We start from the raw sequence: 20,190 nt of genomic DNA, 5'->3' as shown, positions 1-20,190 counted from the left end.
CATCAATGTTCTACTTTGCCTTTGATTATGATTTGATCGAACGGTTATCTTGTGTTACCTCATCCTCCGATGTTTTCAATCCTTAGAATAATGATAGTCCTTTGACTTGCTGTAGTTTGCCGATTTTACTCACAGTATCAACAACTCCACAGTATCAAACATGTGATCTCATTTGGAATGTTGTCCAGGCCAATGCTAGTTTAAACCCAAGAGAAAATTCACTTAAGAATTAAATATACCAGAGGTGTGGTGGAACACACCTATAACCCCGGGAGGCTAGAGCAGGGAAATCTCAAGTTTGAGGCCAGTGTGGGCTACATAGTGAGACCCCTGACTCAAAAATAAAACAATAAAATAAGCAGCTTTTTTCTTTATTTATAACCATTAAAGTTGTCACTTTTCTAGTCCCCTTTTTAAGACTTTTCTGCCAAAGTCCAGAAATCTTTTCAGGGTCCACATTTTAAGAGATTTATTTTATTTAAAATGTAATAGTTGGTTGATCAAATTGATCAAATGATATGTGCGTGGTGTGTGTGTGCTGTGTATGTATAAGCAAATATGTATGCAGCTGCTGTGTTTGGGCAGAGGCCACAATGCCTTGTCTCTTGGAGCTGGAATTACAGGCATCTATGGGACACCTGGCTTATTATGTGGGTGATGTCATCTGATTGCTCTTAACCACGGAGCCATCACACCAACCCAAGGACCTGCGCTTGAAATGAGTTGTACACATGTGGTTTTCCTGCGAGAACACTGCAAGGACAGATATCATCCTGACATCCATCCACACACCCTCCCCACCCTCTCATGTCCATTTTCATGACCCGACCTGGTGACTCTGGAGTTGACACTGTAGGGAACACATAATTACGCCTGTTACTGAAACAACAGGTTTCAAAAAATTCAGAAAATTCAAAGGCATTAACTGAATATAATATATGTGTATGATATTATACACATACACATTCTATATTTTGTAAATATGTAAATTTACAAAAAATCCTGTTTAAAATGCACACAGAAATGATGATTTCTCATTTTGTAATTAAAAGATTCCTTGAGGATATACCACAAACAAGGAAGGGTCTCAATGCAGTGATGGATGCTAGATAGCCAATCTTTGGGATTATTCTTGGGGGTAAATTTAGTAGTCTGTTCAAATGACGCTTTTTTAAAGACTGCTATTTTTCTGAGTGGCACATATATCAGGAGAGCAGAATAAAAGCCTAATAAAAACATGTCTGATTATAAATGAGATTTTCCAGTAAGTTGCTTTTCACTGGCTAGGGCACTTGGCATCATCCTTGAAAGCCAAGGTTCTCAATGATCTGCCTGAAAGTTAATGGTATAGTTCCCCATGAAAAAGAAGTCTTGATCCAAGGGTGTTATATAGTTTTGTGGATTTTTAAATATTCATTTTAACAAGTCTCTTGTTCCTAGAAACGCTCCTCTCTCAAGCCATTTCCTCCACGCCATTGACTGTGTCCTCTATATGCACAGATGCCTGTAGATGCTGAAGGGACCAGCTATGTGGGGGAATTAAACTCATCCCCCAAATGCCCAGTGAATTTCCCATGCCGCTTTGTTATGGTTGTCACAAAGAGAGAGGGCAGAAACACAGCCCCTGCGGCTGTGGACCACCTGACACAGGATAACGGCTGCCCCTTTGGAGTCTCCATCCTCCATCCCGTTGGTGATGGAAACTTCTGTCAGGATTGGTAGCAGCCTATGATCTCACCGTCTTTCACGAAGCTTGACAGCGGAGACTGAGCGTAAACTCACAACACAAAGGGCTACCTGGTCCCAAGAGACTCTGCTGCACACCATTTATAGAGACTTCCCTAGACATTGGAGATGGGAGACTGAGAACTTAGAACTATTTAGATTCGGTGCATAACTACCCAAGGACTCTGGGGGGAAATAACTTCGCTTTCCTTTGTCTTGAATTTCCCCCGCTGCCAAATGAAAGAATTATAGCAGATTTCTCTCAAACTCTAAAAACCGCTCTCATGGTCAGTAACTATAATGAAAACTCAAACACAGCCAACTGTGGTGCACATCTGTAATCCCAGCACAGGAAGATGGAGACAGAGGATCAAAAGTTCAGGGTCATCCTAAGCTGTATGTTAAGTTAGGCTCTTAAGACTCTATCTCAAAAAACAAAAAGAAAAAAGAAAAAAACCACAAACAGAAATCATTCTATGACTCAGCCATTTTAAATATACAAGCAAACAGACACAGGCAAATGCACAGAATTAAAAAAATCACAAGATGGATGCATGTTATTCATAGGAGCATTATATATATTCGCAAAAATATTGGAACAAATCATCGTCGGGGATGTGTACGTAACAGATAACAATGATATACCTTGTAATACCATAACCAATGAGGCGGCATAGCCTAGAATTGTATCTAACAACATACATTTTCACTCAACATTCAATATTGAAAAGCAGGTGGCCAAAAAATACATATGCATTATTCATATTATTATATGATGTCTTAAAATATGCAGTATTTCGTGTCACTTATAAAGAAAACTTGTAAGGAGACAAGTGAAGACAGTTTTTACAAAACTTAGGAGGTAGACATCTTACAGGTAGGAAGTTCATTCTCTGTTGTATGCTGTGTATGGCTCCACCAACGACGGGACTTGGGCGTTTTGTTTTGTTCTGTTGTGGTGTGTTTGTGGTGCTGAAAACCAAGCCAAGGGTCTCCAATCCAGGGCCTTGTGCATTATAGACACATGCTCTATCATACAGCTGAGGCTGGCCCTCAGTTTCTCAAGGGTAACTTGCTAAAATTATCATCTGCAGGAGTAGTTTCTTTTATCTTTAGAGATCATAGCCAAAGCTTAGGGGGACAGAGGAAATACAGTCTATCAAGAAATAGCCTCACTTTAACCATGGAGGAAACATTGAATTAATATGCTACATTTTCATGTCTTATAAAAGGATCCTTCCATCTCCCTCTTCTATCTACCATCCTTTGGGATAGCAAATGTTCCTTTCCTTCCCAACATGATGGAAGCTAGCTCTGTCAATGCCATTTTAAACCCATGACTGAGTTTGATTTCAGTGATTTTAAGAATTTCTCACTCGAAACTCCAGTTATTAACATTTTTATCATTGGAGAATTTGTTCGGATGATGCTACTCAACTGCACATCAGAGATCTGGGGCACTTGACATTTACATATTGAAGTGGATGTGGAGGGAACAGATGGCAGGGCATGCCCTGAAGGTCAGAGGACAACTTGCAAGGGTTGGTTTTCTCCTTCCACCATGTGGGTTCCGGGGATCCCAGTCAGCTTGCCAGGTCAGGCAGCAAGTTTCATGAACTGATGAGCCATCCTGCTGGCCAGAGGTTGGTGTTTTGAAAAGAGGATTTCAAAAGTGGTGAGAGGGCTAGAGGGAGAACTGAAGGGGGATGTGGGGATGGATTTTGTCAAAGCACATGCTTCTGTGAAATTCTCAAACAATAAAAAAATAAATTAGCCGGGCGGTGGTGGCGCACGCCTTTAATCCCAGCACTCGGGAGGCAGAGCCAGGCGGATCTCTGTGAGTTCGAGGCCAGCCTGGGCTACCAAGTGAGCTCCAGAAAAGGCGCAAAGCTACACAGAGAAACCCTGTCTCGAAAAACCAAAATAAATAAATAAATAAATAAATAAAGTAAAAGGAGATTTTTTTTTTTTTGCAGTGACTTAGCCATTTACACAATACAGCTCCACTCTGAATCAAAGATGATACATCCCTTCCACAGAACTTCTCCCCCATAGTACTGGAGACAGAACCTAGAGCTTTGCATGTGCTAGGCAACTCCTACCAGTGATCTCTATCCCAAGCCCTTCTCTTCTTTACATTTTTTAGAAAGGTCCTCTATAAGTTGCCCAAGGTGACCTTGAACTTCCTGTATACCCTTGGGAGGCCTTGAACTCACCGTCCTTCTGCTTCAGCCTCCCTTGTGGCTGGGCTGTCAGCCCTATGACACCAGCTCTGACTTACTGTGCTCTTATTTCATACAACTTACTGCGCTATCCAGTTTGTGCCCATTAGAGTCTAGTCTAAAAGAACCTGACTGGGCTCTTCCTGAATGAATCTTAAATTGCTCTTAAAGCTCTACAGGGTGGCCATGATGCCCTAGAACAGTGACTAGCATCTGGATAAAACCAATGAATGAAGAACTATTGCAAAATGTAAATGGATTTCTGAGATACTTTTTCATTTCTTTGCCAATGTCACATATATTCATTTAGCTCTTACTATATGTGAGGCACTGTGCAGACACTGAAAACAACAGAGGAGGAAAGAATAACAGGCCAGGTCTCTGTTCTCCAGGAGCTTGCATTCTGGTGATTTCTTGAAATAACTCATAGATTGAAATGGAGCCCCATGTGAGTATGATGGCCCAGAAGATGACTGACAAGCTCTTCCAGAAAGCCTCCCATGATCCTCCATGCTGAGTACCTCTCTCTGTGCTCTCGGGAGGATGGTCTTATCTGCTGGGCCAGCTGTTGTTCCAACCTTGACTTCTGTGTCCCAGCTGACACACAGCTGTGGGAGCTAGTTAGGTGCTTATGAGCACTAGAGCCATACCCTGTCCTTCAGAGGCATTGGCTTTTGACCAGCACTCTGTGAGTGTTCTGCACGAACAAGTTTATGAAACCCACCCACAAACACACAAACTAGCGCTCACTCTGCTTACTCTTTTCGAACAGAAAAATGAAGCTCAGTGAGGTAACTTTTTCTGAGGTCGACCATGTGGATAGTAAGGGAAAAAAGTCCCGTAGGAACTCAGGAAGGGCCCAACAAGAGTCATCTGCATCGAGGGTGGGACTATGGTGAGACAAATGTCATGTCATGAGTTGCACAAACGAAGGGCCAGAACTTATCTTTATTTAGAATTTTGCTATTTTATTTGCCATGTTTTTTTAATTTGTTTTGATTTTTATAATAGTATTATTATAGTATTAAATATTATTAATATAATTAATATAGTATTAAAAATACTGTATTAAAATAGTATTTATTTTGACTTGAGCTTTGTTGAAAAAGATTTACTTTGTTTTTAATTTTGTGTATATGTGAGCTCCCATGACTGAGCTTTTCCGACGCCCATTTAAGTGTTGTGGAGTGCCTCTCTCACCTCACTCTAGTCTCAAGATTATTGGTATTACCACAGCACCACATTTAAAGAGGAATCACCTATTTCTTTATTGGTTGTCCTAGATAACTTCAAAACATTTAAATACTAGCACTTGCTTTGTGTCCATAAGGCTGAGTAAACCCTTAGGATAAAAGTGAGTAAATACTTCATAAATGCCTGTTGGACTCAACTTTCTGCTCCAGAAAATTAGAAAGAAGACTAATTTCTGTTCTGCGATGGGAAAGCGCTGGATAAATGCTTCAGTCTGTATGTTGGCCCTTCGCTCCCCTATGTATGCTGCTGGCAATAAACTGTTTGTGCCATTTTTATTTTAACCACGACAATAAGGTAGTGGGGATCCATCAGTCCTGAACATATAGCATACCTCACCTCAGATCCTTCCCCAAAAGGCTGGACTCTGAGTCTGAGCAATGTGGAGTCTCAGGTAGCAAGTCACAGTCAGCATTAATGCGAGCCCCAGGAACCACATTAGCGAGTCACAGTCCGGGTCAAGGTGAGTCTAAACCTGGGATCTTTGCACTCATCCACCTCCTTTTCTGTTTTGGAAGGAAACAGGCCAAATGAAAATGATGGTGAGTTATACAGAGTAAGGACTGCAGAGTGAGGACTACAGGTAACTGCCCAGCCCAAGAGGAAGGGAAGTGCCTGCTTCTCCTTTCTGTGGTACCATCTCTGATCACTGCTATGGGAGCGTCTTAGGGTCTATCCCAGTCTGTAGTGTAACCTTGTCCTGTATCCACTTGAAGAGAGAGATCCAGAAGCTCTGTGTGTGGAATAGGGAAGTTTTCTACATATTGTCTTCCAGGCTGGCTCCCTTTCAGGTAAATTGACTCCTCATTCTCACCAGTGGACAAGGAAGCCAAACTTGGTCAACTTCTCTGAGCATCCCAGGCCAGACCCAGGGGAGCTGGTTCTCAGCATCTTGTCTTTGCCACTCAGACTTCCGTGGGTTATTTCTAAGACCCTGCTCTGGTGGCCAGCGAGGTTGGTGCACCCTGATGGTATTTTCCAGTGTGTGTTCTTTTTTTTTTTTTTTTGGTTTTTCGAGACAGGGTTTCTCTGTGTAGCTTTGCGCCTTTCCTGGAACTCACTTGGTAGCCCAGGCTGGCCTCGAACTCACAAAGATCCGCCTGCCTCTGCCTCCCGAGTGCTGGGATTAAAGGCGTGCGCCACCAACGCCCGGCCGCAGTGTGTGTTCTTTAAAACGTCAGCACAGCACTCTATGGGATTCTATAGTTAAATAAGTTTAAGCAAGCTTTTCTATCTCATTGTCTCTCAGGATGTTCAAGGCTGATCTCCACACAGGTGTCATTTCCAAGAGAACTGTGTGGTGGCCAGCTTCGCTCGAACCAAGGAACTTGTTGATGAGCAACATTAAGATCGGTGTGGAGTGGGATGACTTTGAAAAGAGACTTGTCACGATCTTTAAAGTACTCTGACCAGTAAATGCCAAAAGGGTGAAAACTTGGGAAATGATTCTTAAAATGCTCATGATGTCCATACCCTTTTTTCTCTCTCTTTGTCATGACAAAAATGACCAGTTGTGAAAGTTTCAAAACCAGGAATGATTTACCTGGTTTTATATATATATATATATATATATATATATATATATATATATATATATATATATATATATATATATATAAAACTTTAAGATGTACCTCCTTCGCCCTTTCCATCCATCTGGAGATGTAGAGGCATAGGCATAGTGCGTGCGTGCGTGCGTGCGTGCGTGCGTGCGTGTGTGTGTGTGTGTGTGTGTGTGTGTGTGTGACACTTAAAATGTTTATGCATTGTGCTACTTGCTTATAGACGCCAGTCATCTCATTTAATCCCCCCAGTGAGTCAGTGTGTTAGCAAATGAGATAGCCAAATTGTACCTTGGGAAATTGAGGCTCAGAAGGTTTTAGTAACTTCCTATAGGTGCACAAGCAAACAGACAGATGAGCTACGGTTTAGACGTGGCTGCTTCCTCACCCTGTACCCTATGAATTTAAGCACTGAGATGGTAAATTTGTTATTTTTCTGAGCTAGAAAACAAATCTTTACCTTGAATGTACTGCCAGAGAGTTGATCTTGTCTTGAGTCCCCCATGCTGACTGAAGAAAGAACGTTCTGGAACTGCCCCTGCTTTTCGTCTATCCTTGCCTCCCCGCTCTGACTTTCAGATTTGTGAGGGCTTCACAACACAGTCCTGACCACATTGTTTTCTGTTTTATGGATCTATAGTGTCCTTTGTTGTAAATACACTTAGAAATGATTGCAGCTTTCTCTTGATGTCTCAACATTTTCAAGTGATTTATTTTGATAGTGCTTTAGCCTCATGATTTCAAATATTAAGTTACTGAGTTCAGGTGGTCTTAGATTTTCCCCATAAATGTGTTTATGTCACTCCATATACTGAGAAATTTCATTCCAGCATTTTCTCCTCTTTCTTCATTTGATTTTCCTGCAGAAGGAGAACTGAATTCTTCGAGCTTGTCAGTAAAGGAGACTACGATTGGAACATCAAAAGCCACCGTGACGTGTTTCGGTAAGAAAAACCATGCGTTTGTGTGGATTCTCCACCATTGGGTGTTTAGTCACGCTTTTTCTGTGTACATCAACTGAATAGAACCTAAGGAGTTATCCCAAGTGCATCCAAGTGGGCAATCTCACGGAGATTATTTCCTGTGCAGGAGACACCACTGTGCGTTACCCACAGGCAGGCTCCCTGCTGTCTCACAGAACCTGAAGTGAGAACCCTTAGAGTAAGCTGAGCAGTCTGGTAGCTTTGTGATAAACACGGAATCCCGACCCCTTTATTCACCTTGAGACAGTTACTTCATCTCTTCATGCTTTTGTCTGTAAATAAGAATAATAGGGTCTACCTCTGAGGCCACAGTGCAGGTTCTGTTAGCCAGCGGCTAGTCCTTTAGTTAGGAAAGCACTCAGTACAAAAGCCAGTGAAAAGCAAGTATTGCCAGATGCTCGCTACAGAGGATCAGAGCCCAACAATAGACCCAGTTGTCTCCCTTTGCGAGAGCTTAGCATGGGGGTGTTTGGATACCGCTCCAAGGGGGTGGTGGCCTATGCTGGTGCTGCCTGGCTCACCGTGAACGACCCATTGTTAGCTGGGACTCTGCCCACTCCAATCCTGCTCTGCCATCTGGGCAGCAGATACGTTTCCAAAACGTTGAGATCCAGCAGGGTTTTAAACTCCAGTTGGCAGCAGGACTGCCCTCTGACCTTTCCCAACACGCCCTTTCTTCCAAGAGCAGCCAGTCGGGGCACCGCCTGGCTGCGTCCTGGGCTATTGACTCTCCATGCACTTTGAGTGTTAGCTGAAACACAGCAGACTGGATACAAAGCTATACCTTCCCCTTCCCCCTCCCACCGTATCTGGTAATACTCTATCGATGATTGGAGTTATTTCCGGTGTTTCCATGGTTCAGTGTGAATCCTAGTTAAATCTGCCCCCTGGAAACCCTGATTCATGTTTTGCCTGTGTTTTACGCATGCAAGATTAAGGAGAGCCTTAGTTGGGTATGGCTGTTTGGCTTTTTTGTTTGTTTGTTTTCTTTTGTTTTGAGAATGTGACTAGAACATGGTGACCACCAGGTAGTAACCCAGGTGACACAGTGTGGCTTCCTCTGATAAATCTTGGCTCTGTGGAGCTGTGAACATAAAAGAACTCCCTACACAGCATGCACCTCATCTCTTTGGTGTGGATTTCTGTCCTCTGTCAACAGTGTTAAGTCAGTAAGCATATTCATCGGCCACACGATGTTATATACTGATCACCTTTCTCCTAGTTAAGCGGGGTGTGTGTGTGTGTGTGTGTGTGTGTGTGTGTGTGTGTGTGTGTGTGTGTTGTGTGTGTGTGTCCTCATTGCACACTATTTTAACAGAGCCTGCTTGACTCCGGTATAGAGAGAGGACCGTCCTGCTTTCCTGGATTTGCCGCAGACTAAACAAAAGGGTGACAGTGAGGATGTGAGGGGCCTTTGTCTTCCAGACAGTGGTGGCTGCATTGCATGGGAGAGGCAGAACAGGGCGGCTTTCAACAGCGTGGCCCCTTGTTGAGGGAAGAAGATGTGGGCTGACCCCGGTTCCATTTTATTTATTTATGGATCTAGGGTGAGTTTGTTTAGGAATGCGGCAGAGGATTATTCAGGCTGCTCCGTTCTGTTTTTCAGATCGATGTTAATGACGGCCTGTGACCTTGGAGCCGTGACCAAACCGTGGGAGATCTCCAGACAGGCAAGTGGTGATTAATGGCAGAGCTCAGCAGAGGAGGGACTGAGGGGGATGGGGGTGCTGAGCACTGAGAACAGAGTCTTTGCATAGGTACCGGCCTGGCACGGAGCCGCAGCCTGCTAACCTCACAGCTTTTCTTCCTGTGCTTCCATGAACAAGGCTGTTTCTGGCTGCAAGATTTTTGTGATGTGTTAAATCTGAATAAGGCTTTGACCATCCTTAAGGCAAAGAGTCACAATACTGATTTTGAATAAGTAGTCATGTTTTAGCACAAGATCCTGTTTAATCACGCATGAAAAAGAAAACAGGAAAAGTGAAATTCCGTTTTGTTTTCAAGTACTATTTAAGTATCAGAGAGCTCTATAACCCAAGTGTGCTGTATCCCATTTAATTTTTATCAAGACTAATAGTTATTTCACAGTTTCTCAATGCACCCAAGCATTATTTTTAAACAATAGTAGTTTTGAATGAAGTAGTTCCCTAATTACTTGATTACCAAGATCTTTGAGGGGTTAATAGCTCTTTAGGTCTCCCCCTCTTTAATTTTATTTTACTTTTTCTTGAGGTGGAATAACTGTATAGTCTCTACTCTGCTCTCAAATTTTTTGCCTCAGGTGATGCTCCTGCCTCAGCCTCCTGAGTGCGGGACTAGCTTGCAACAACTAAGCTTCCTGAGACACCTATTATGGAGACCATGGGACCCTAAGATGAGGTTTTTGGGGAAAATAAGGTCTATTCATGTATTAATAAATGGCTGGTTTGTACATGATGTTTCACTTAATGTATGGTAGGTAGTCAGCACATAGACTGAGTAACCACAACACAAAGATATCACATCATGATCCCAGAAGCCATTAACCACTACCTGATAAGAAAAGGACAGTTTTCCACATGCGAGAGTAGATGTCAGTAAGAATTTGCTGAGGGAGAAGAGCCTGGACTATCCACGTAGGTCCCAACTCCAGTCACAAATGTCCTTGTGAGAGAGCTCGGTATTCAGAAGGGAAGGCGATGTGAGGGTCAGACACGCACTGAAATGATAATGTCTACACCCCAAGAAGTGCTGATCGCTGCCAAACACTGAAAAGGGATGAGGACAGATGGAGTCTTCAAAGGAGCACACCACCAACCCCTGGGCTTCTGCCCATCACCCTGATGTAGAACCATGGTCCCCAAGAACTATACAAGAATAACTTCCTCTTATCTTAGCCACGGAGTTTGGAATGATATTTTGGAGTTTTAAGAAATTAACTTGGTTATTACCTGCATTTCACAAATGGGAAGGACGGGCCTTAGAAAGGACAAGTGGCCCACGGTCTTCTGTAGATGGCCGCTGGTGAAATAAACATAGACTTGCTCTTCTCCCCCTGGGCTACTTGAGGATCACTGCCGTCACGTCAAACACAATAACTTTTCAGACCAGAAGTCCATCACCAATCAGCTGCTTCAGCAGAAACAGTCATTGGTGACCTTCACCCTGGGAAGGCAACTGTTCCTAAGCCAGAAATTTGAATGAAAAAAGTAGCCAAAGTGTACAAGCTCACACCGGATGTGACCTTTGTGTTTGGATTCGGAACTTGTTCTGGTGGTGGAGAGATGAGGGGGTTGAGCATGATCCAGAATTCCTTGGGTTCTAAAGAATGAACAAGACACAGACTCGGAAGACCTAAGACCTCCAGGAAACATGGACAGGAATGCAAGAGGAGAAGGAAGGCCGTGGGGCTGCCGAGGCCATGGGTGGGGCGGCCGAGGCCATGGGTGGGGCTGGAGAAGGGCTCACATCGGCAGGGGAAGGGTTTGGCACTGCCTTGATTTGCGGAGATGGCGCAGATTTCTGAGGAGAAGACTTATAAACTAAAAAACTTAAAATAGATCCCAGCAGATTAGAGACCACCCTCACTCATAAAGGGCCAAGTTTTTCTCCACAGGCTGGAACCATCTGCATTTTTAAACACCATCGTTCAAACAGGTCCAACCTTTTGACCCTGCGCCATGACAGGGGCACTTGCAAAGCTCATGTCCAAGAAGCCGCCATGAAGTTACAGCAACAACAACAACAATCTCACGTTTAAAGGAGTTGAAAGTTTTTCAGGAGGCCTCACTCATAGCATTCGGCACATTCTGGATTGAGCTGATGGCCTGACAGTAGAAATTAAATACCTTCAACAATCCCCTGGTCCAGACTTGTCACATGACCCTATTCCACCAAAAAGTACAATCCATGCCTGTGTCCAGTGAGCAGAAAGTCAGAACCAGTTTGTGAGAATGTATCTAGCATAGTTTGCCCTTAAAATCACCAGAAATGTCACTCACTGTCCTTACAAAGCATACCCATTCTCTCCCCAGGGAAGGTAAATCAGGTGGGCCATCCATCCGTCAGGGTGCCAGGCTCACAGTCTAGAATCTCCAGATGATATGTACCTTCCCTACCACAGGTCTGGGTATAACTTAAGGACCTGCACGTGCCCAAAATACAGCATCAGACAGCCATCTCCACACACAGAATACCACTACAACACTCCCAGTCAGCAAGAAGAGATAAAGGACATTCGCAGCCAATGGTCCATGGAGATCCCAAGCCCTCCAGGCATTCACCATGAAGTCTCCACCAGCAGTGAGCCGGGCTCCCTGTGGGAGGCTTGCCCACTCACTAGCTTTCCTTCCATGGCTTTTTAGCTCCCTAGGAAAATGATTCCTTTCCCACTGTCTCCTGTGATCTGGAGGTTAGGCAGCTGCCTCAGCCTACTTCCCACCTGAAGAAGGTTACAGGCTCGTTTCACATAGTCACAGGCTTGTGGTTTCTTAAGCACGAAAGTGCTCATAAGCATTCAACAAAAAACAAAAATACCGTGGTTCTTCTCTAGATGAACATCTTAGATTGTTTTTGCTTTCTGGCATTCAGGAATAGGCAAATATAAGAAATCTGTTTCTCTCAGTTGAGGACCCGAGGTCTCACAGCTTTCATGAGAGAACGATGTAGTTCTCTTCCTTCCGAGCCATTTTGTCTGTTTGGAAAAATGTGCTGGGTCAGATGGATCAGCAGGTAAAGGTGACTGATGGCAAGCCCTGGTAACCCGAGTTCCATTCCCCAGGCCTGTAAGGACGGTGCAAAGAGAGAACCAACTCCTGCGAGCTGTCCTCTGAGCGCCACAGGCAGTGAGGCAAACACGCACGCACGCATGCACGCACCTACACACACACACATACATACATACACACACACACACACACACAATTTTTAAAAAATCATTTAAATTTATTTTTAAAAAGAATTTGCTGAAAGTCACCTAATTCTTCCAGATATTTTATTCATAAGTATGCTGGCCATACCATTAATTAGGTCCTTATTTCCAGGCTGATTCTTAATTAATATTTTTCACCTAAAGCACACCTTAATTTTAATATTTCTAGTTTGGAATTAAGAAGTAGCTTCATCTCCATCCCTACAAGCCTGGATTTTTCTGTTCCCTTTCATCCCTCATTATAAACCTGCTAATCCTTTCTGAGCTCATCTCTAGAATGCCTGGGGGAACACCATTGTATGCTGTTAGCATTTTGTTTTCCAATCACTTCTCCCAAAATTAGACATTCCTTAGGAACAGTGCTTACTCTCTCTCAGTGATAACTGCACAAATTTGCATAAGATAAGAGACTGACATGTACAGCCTCCTTCCTGTCTGTCTGACACCTGGCCACCAAGCTGATATATGTTTTAAGCTCTCTCTCTCTCTCTCTCTCTCTCTCTCTCTCTCTCTCTCTCTCTCTCTCTCTCTCTCTCTCTCTCTTCCTCCCTCCCTCTCTTGCATTTATCCCCCTGCCCTTTTTAACCATCAGCACCTTGCTTTAATACCAATTCTTTCCTATGTCAGGATTAAGCTAGGCTTTGCTACAATAACAAATACATTCTGAATTTCAGCTCCGTGACACAAACGGGATTGTTTCCTCTCACGAGGCAGTCTGGTGGAGACTGGACAGTTCTCCTCCATTTGAGCCGTTGTCAGTTTCAGTGTGACACAGTAGAAGTCACCAAAGGTCACATAAAGGACTTGTATAGTTGACTAACACCTTCCAACACCTCTGCCCATCGTGTGGGAAGGTAGACTTAGAGAAAGACCAGGGAGAGGCAGGAGGCCGCTTTTGGCCTCTATGTGTACTTTCACACATGAGCACATACATCCTTACATGCACTTATGCCAACACATGTAAACATGATTACACACACGCACACACTTAAAATCAAAATGTAAATATATGCATTTATGCATATATTTATATTCATATGTTACATATATAGTTTTATCTTAATTAAGATTAATTTTATTAATTTTATTTTATATGTGTGAATGTTCCTCCTACAGGTGAGTCTGTGTATTGTATGAGTGCATGGTGCCCAGAGGCCAGAGAGGGCTTTGAATCCCCTTGAACTGGAGCTACTACAGACAGTGGTCAGCCACCATGTGGGTTCTGGGATTTGAACTTCTGTCCTCTGGAAGAACAGTCTCTCTTAATCACTAAGCCCTTCAAAACGTGTTTAGATAGAATCTTATAGCTCAGGCTGACCTTGAAGTCAGGACAATCCTCCTGCCTCAGCTTCTCAAGTGCTGGGATTGCCGGTGCCAGTCATTCAGAGATTATGTAAATTCGTGCTAACTTCCTCAATGTCTGTTTTATTTTTTAAAAAAATCCTTTTCAGAATGCACCTTAACTGGGGTTTTTCCACTCATCTTTCCCCAGGAACATGACTTGAAGTATGTGGGTTTCCTCAGCGGCCCCTCCCGCTCCCCACAGATGGATTAGCATCTCAGCTTCCTTCTCTAATGAAAAATCCAATCAGGAGCCACTTGATGATCCTGATGGGGTTTTTAAGTACAAAGAAGCCAGGGTTGAGGTTAAACTGTGAGGAGCACAGAGTGGGGTGGGCAGGGCTACTCTAGGAAAGGAAGATCAAGAGTTCCCATTAGTGTCTTTGCTTTCCGAGGAGGACACAGGGTTCCTGCCTGGGTGCCTTGTGTGTATTTATGTGAAAGCAAAAGACACAGCTTCAGAGGCAGTTGAGGGAGGGCGGGTCCTGGAAGCTGGTTAATGAGACGAAAGGAGAAAAGCCAGGTGGGGGGTGGGGGGAGGGGTGTCCAGAGTATGGAAATCAAAGGTAGTGGTTGGGGCTGGAGAGGGGAGAACCCAGGTCCAGAACCTGTAGTGCGGGAGACACGGGAGGTGGATTTCTGAGTCACTTCCTAGTACTTCCATGCAGCTGAATTCTTGAATGGGACCCACACTTTTTACCAGAAATGTTAGAAATTTAACCTCACTGGATATTTGAGTCTTTTAATATTGCTATTCTCATCTTTACTGTGTGTATATATGGTGTGTATATATGTACATGTATAAGTTTGATTTTTGTCTTTACATTTTATTATGCATCTCTTCAGGTACATATAAATAAACTATCTTTTTTTTTTTGTTTTTTTTGTTTTTTTGTAGCACTGGAAACTTATGCACATTGAGCATGCTCTTTTTACTGTTTGGGGCATGTTCTCACTAAGTTCCACAGGGTATCTTTGAACTCACTCTAACCAGACAGACTTTGCCTCGGAATCCTGAGTAGCTATAATTACAGACCTATGACAACAGATCTGATTTGGAAAAATTATCTTGTTTCCATGCCCCTGACCAAATTAAGCCATCTCACTTTTTGGGGGCATAAGATTCTCCTCTTTTGTAAGAGCACTAAAATGGAGAAAAAGCAGTTTGGGGAGCCAGGCTTCTTGCTGTCCACTGTCTGGAACTTTCCCTTCAAGTCTTCCAATGTACTATAAAATCCCTGTCAGTGCATTCAGAGACTCACTCAATGCACACCTTAGTGTCCTTAGAAATACCCACTTGGCGCTTGTCTGTTCTATCAATTCTCCTTCCGTAATGATCCTGAGAACCACAAACTGAGGGACTAGGGGAAAAAAAGCCTTTTTAATGTGACTGTGGATCACCCATGCTCATGGGTGAAGGTGGGGGACATTCAGGTGCCTGTGAGTGGGCATGGAGCAGCCATTGCATTATGGGTATAATGGAGCTGAAGTGGGGCCATCAGTTAGCATGTGGTCCTTACACACCAGTGCGAGCCGAGGAGTAAGTCTAACAACGGGGGCCTACCGTAATAAACTGGTGCTTTCAGTACCAGACTCAGGCAGCCTGAGACCATGCTCTTCAAACTAAGATAATTTCCATGCACATAAGCCAGAGGTAGCTTCTGAGTCTCACGGTGTACAACATGACAAATAATTTTAAACGCTTCTGTATTTCAGGTGGCTGAACTTGTAACCAGCGAGTTCTTTGAACAAGGAGATCGGGAGAGGTCCGAACTCAAACTCACTCCCTCGGTGAGCTCCCTTTTGCTATCACAGTAACTCCAAACCACAGCTTGAAGTGGGAAAGGCTGAGGAGGGGTCCTGAAAGCTTGAAGCTTTAACTCAACAAGAACGCTAACCACGGTGCTCCAGAGATTCTCACTGAGACTGCTGGGCTACTTGGCCAGTATTTCCCAAGCACCCACAGCGGGACACGCTAGCATTTCATGAATCCCCACTTTAGAACATAAACAACAGCAGAGAATTAAAAGCCAAGCTGTCCAGCCTCAAGGAGCTAGCTGGGTCTTATTTTTTCAGTTCCAAACTTGCAAACTCCCCAAAGCAAATTATTTCAAACTATTTTTTTGTTTTGTTTTGTTTTGTCTTGTTTTCTAACTGAACCGTGGGGAATCCAGGTTCTGGGGTAGTTGGCACGCTATTCATGTTGGATCGCCTCATACACTCCTTATCTGAGAAGGCTGATGATAAGCTGGTGGTGTTTTTCCTGCCTTCTAGATATAGCAGCCTTGGTCACCACCCTCAGGGAAGGGCCAGCCTCTTCATTGCTAGTGAGCAGCTAAAACACCCTCTCTGGTCACTCTTGGAGTGGGCAAAGTATCGTAAAGCCTGGCAGTGCAGCGCACAGTCGGCTTAATGAAGCACAAAGTGTGTGTCCGTTGTCAATGTCTCCTTTGGAGGATTCCAGTCCACCAAGTCTCTGGAGGTACTGGCGAGCTCTTTGCATGTCCACACAGCCCACTTCGCTGATTGACAGTCAAACACCAGAGAGGACAGCAGGGCCCTTTCCTACCTCGACCAGCTCCTCTTGGTTGACATCACAGTCTTTCTGAGGTTGACTCCTCTGTGAGTCGATTTCCTGTAGATCCAGAGGACCACACAGCTTGAATCACCCACCAGCCATCTTCGTTTTCAAAGCAGTGTGTGTTTAGATGGGAATCAAAACACCCTTTATTCTTTCCGGTGGCCATAGCAAGTTTGGCTTCGAAAAGTAGAGTTCATTTGTAAAACCTGTAACCCAAATTTCTCCCTGTGATATCTACATTAAAATAAAGGCTTTTTTTTCCCCCTCTAAAAACTGGTTTTGAAGAGTTTACAATGCAGCAGCACGGGTCACTTAATTAAATGAAGGGGAGGAGGTAAATTATAGGCTCAGCTTGAAAGACCCCCGCTCCATTATGAGGATATGGGGCGTTGGGCCGATGTTATGCCCCCCCCAATAACTTGGCCTTAGAAACGCCATTCTGCAGGAATCAGAAAAACAGGAGTTCACAGCCATAGCCAGCTACCCGGCCTTGACAGAGATAGCTATGGCCAGCCTTGAGAGAGATAACTGTGGTCAGCAGCCTTGGGAGTAAGACAGTTGATATTTTATGGCGGGCCCCTGGCCTTGAGGAATAAGCAGCTGGCCTGGACAAGGCCAAATCAGCCACACACATATGACCCCAAGTTCACCCTGGCCTTCTTTGAAACAACCAATAGGGACCCTGTAACTATGCTTCTCGCTTCTGTAACCGCGCCTCTGCCCCTGGGATCCCATAAAAAGTCCCCCTTGCCCTAGGAAAGCGCGCAAGTCCTCCAAGAGACTTCGCCCCAGGTACCTGGTCTAAATAAACCCTCTTGCTTTTGCATCTGATCTGTGGTTTCGGTGTGTTCCTTGGGTTTGGGGTCTCTCCCGGAGAAAGATCTCAGCCGGGGGTCTTTCATTTGGTGGCCCGTACGGGGATTGAGACCCCTCCCTGGGACCACCGACCCACCATCAGGAGGTAAGCCGGCCGGCCTTGATTTATGTCATCCCTGTCCAGTCTGAGGGTTGTCTGTTTGTCTGAGTGTTAAATGTTGTTTGTTTGTCTCCGCGCCTGCGTCTGATAATCTGTCTGTGTCAGTGGATCTGAAAGGGGGGACCGACGGGTCTGGACTTCGCCACTGAACCCTGGGAGACGTCCTAGGGGAATCTGGGAACCTGGAAGACGTTCCACGGTTCATCTGAAGTGCCCTCTGTGGCACGGTCTGAAGACCCCTCTGGGGGCACGGTTTTTCTGGTTTTGCTTTCGGTTTGGAACCGAAGCCGCGCAGCGAGTTTTAGTCTTATTTATATTGGTCTGTCGTTTTTTTTTGTTTTCTGTTTAACCGTTCTCCTCTTAAAAACAGCCATAGGACAGACTGTCATCACCCCCTTGAGCCTCATGCTTAAACACTGGTCAGACGTAAAGAAAGACACGAGCCAACAACAAAGGAGTCGTAATCAAGAAAAAAAAAAAAATAGATCACTCTTTGCGAGGCCGATTGGGTTAAAATGGATGTAGGATGGCCTCGTCAGGAAACCTTTAACCTCAGTCTTATTTCACAGGTGGAAAAAAAAAAAGTTTTTGCTTCCAGTCCCCATGGCCACCCGGACCAGGTCCCATACATTGCCATGTGGAGACTCCTGACAACAGAACCTCCCCCATGGGTTAAGCCGTTTCTCTTCCCCTCAGCCCCCCGGCGGCAGCAGCGCTCGCCGAATCCCGGAGCCGAGGAAGCCAGATCGGCGGATCCCTCCCACTCCCTGTTCCTCCCTAACCCCACACCAGCAAGTCTTTTCCTCTCCCCGCGGGCCGCTGCTCCGGCGCAGGCGGGCGCGCGGGCAGGCTTGCAGGCGGGTGCGGGAAAAGGAAACGCGCAGGCAGGGCTGCCGGGAAGCTAGGGCGCCGGGACGCCCCCTGCCCAGTCCCCGCAGGCCGTCAGCGGTGATGGCGGTGGCGGCGGCGGGTGCCGGAGCTCCCCGCGCCTCCTCCCGTCCGCGCGGCCGCGGCGCGGTCGCGGGGGTCCGGGACGGCGCTGGGGGGGGCTCCCCTCACTCCCCGCTCTCCCCGGCTGTCCATGTCTCCCGTGCGGGCGGAGGAGTCCGCCCCGCCGGGCCGTGGTTTTCCGCGTGGCGCCTAACAGCGGACTTGGAGCTGGTGCAGACCAGGGGAATCTGATCGCGGAGGCCCGGGGCGGTGCGGACATGGGCACCAAGCAGAGTGGCCCCGCCGCCAACGGCCGCACCCGCGCCTACTCGGGCTCGGACCTGCCCTCCGGCGGCGCGCGCGCGCGCGCGCGCGCGCGCGCGGCGGCCCCCGGCGCGGCTGGCCGGGACCCGGGCGGCGGAGGCCCGCGGCGACACAGGCGGGGCCAGGGGCGGGGCCGGCGACCAGCCGGACCCGGGCGGCGGGGAGCCAGCGGCGGCGCAGGCGGCCTTGGTCCCGGCAACGCCCCACAGCCGCTCGCTCGGAGGGGCGGTGGATAGCGCGATGGGCGGCCGAGCGGCACAGTCGGCAGCGGCGGCGCAGGCGGACACGGGATGTGGCAGGGACACGCAGGCGGGGCCGGGGATGGGGTCGGCGAGGGACCGCCCCCTGGCCGGCGACCCACAGCGATGTGCCACGACCGGCTCCGGCCCAATATGGGAAAGGTGACTAGGGGGCGGCGTCACCCATGGACGCCGAGTCACCCCGCCCCGAGTGTTACAACCCCCCCGACAGCGCCGGAGGGACCGGCGGCTCCTGCAGCGGCCCCCAAACAGCGGAGGATGAGTTCCTGCTTCCTCCCCAATTGCCGGTCGCCTACGAGAAAGGCGGGACAAAGCAGCGAAGGTAGGGAACACCTACATCTCTGGCCAGTTGCTCTTAGCGGGTCTCCAGGGGCTCTAACCCCCTACCGATTGGGCTCAGGTTACCAGAAAGAGACGCCGGCAGCGCGTTTTTAAAAAAAGAACTTAGAGAGACACGGAGGGAGAGGAAAAACAAACAAAAAAGTCCTGGCCACTGTAATGTCTCAGGGACAGGTCAGAGAGGGAGTTAGGAAGTTAGGACGGGAGATCAAAAAAAGAACACTGCTTGACAAAGACAAAGTGCTTACTGTAAACAGAGAGGACATTGGGCTCGTGACTGATCAAAAAAAGCCTCAAGGGTCTCGGAGACCTAAGCCAAGGGTCCTCAATCTGGAAGATTGGGGAGGTCAAGGCCAGGAGACCCCCTCCCCCCGACCTAGGATAACTCTCAAGATTAGGGGGCAGCCAGTGACCTTCCTAGTGGACACCGGGGCTCAACATTCAGTCCTGACCCATACCGGAGGCTCTCTCAATGACCGCACAGCTTTGGTCCAGGGGGCCACAGGTAACAGGAGGTATCAAAGGACCACCGAAAAAAAAAAAAAAAAAAAAAAGGTTCAGCTGACATCTGGACAGGACCCAAAGGGAGCCCCCTACAAGTCCTAGCCCTTTAAACTGTTCGTGGACGAGAACTCAGGCTTTGCAAAAGAAATGTTGATACAGAGACTGGGGCCATGAAAGCCCGGTAGCTGCAGGATGGCCCGCCCCCCTGTCTACATGTGGTAGCCATTGCTGTTTTGCTCAAGGATGCAGGGAAACTGACTTTGGGACAGCCATTAACTGTGTT

General features: G+C 46.4%; 1 protein-coding gene across 4 annotated transcripts in view; it reads left to right on the top strand.

Moving 5' to 3' along the window:
- The window catches only part of Pde11a (phosphodiesterase 11A), a 364,881-nt gene that overhangs the window by 304,576 nt on the left and 40,115 nt on the right, over positions 1 to 20,190 (top strand). For 3 of the 4 annotated variants that reach the window (XM_006972471.4, XM_042275494.2, XM_076569730.1), the window contains exons 16-18: positions 7,627 to 7,704; positions 9,350 to 9,413; positions 15,710 to 15,784. In XM_006972471.4, the coding sequence (XP_006972533.2) occupies positions 7,627 to 7,704; positions 9,350 to 9,413; positions 15,710 to 15,784 (217 nt within the window). Of the gene's footprint in view, positions 1 to 7,626; positions 7,705 to 9,349; positions 9,414 to 15,709; positions 15,785 to 18,956; positions 19,387 to 20,190 lie in introns of those variants that run through there. The other variant, XR_013050535.1, reaches the window with a different exon arrangement.

Source organism: Peromyscus maniculatus, chromosome 4 (genome assembly GCF_049852395.1).
Source record: "Peromyscus maniculatus bairdii isolate BWxNUB_F1_BW_parent chromosome 4, HU_Pman_BW_mat_3.1, whole genome shotgun sequence".
Lineage (NCBI taxonomy): Eukaryota > Metazoa > Chordata > Mammalia > Rodentia > Cricetidae > Peromyscus > Peromyscus maniculatus.
The sequence above is the reverse complement of the archived record's forward strand: the minus strand, read 5'-3'. Positions and strand labels throughout refer to the sequence as shown.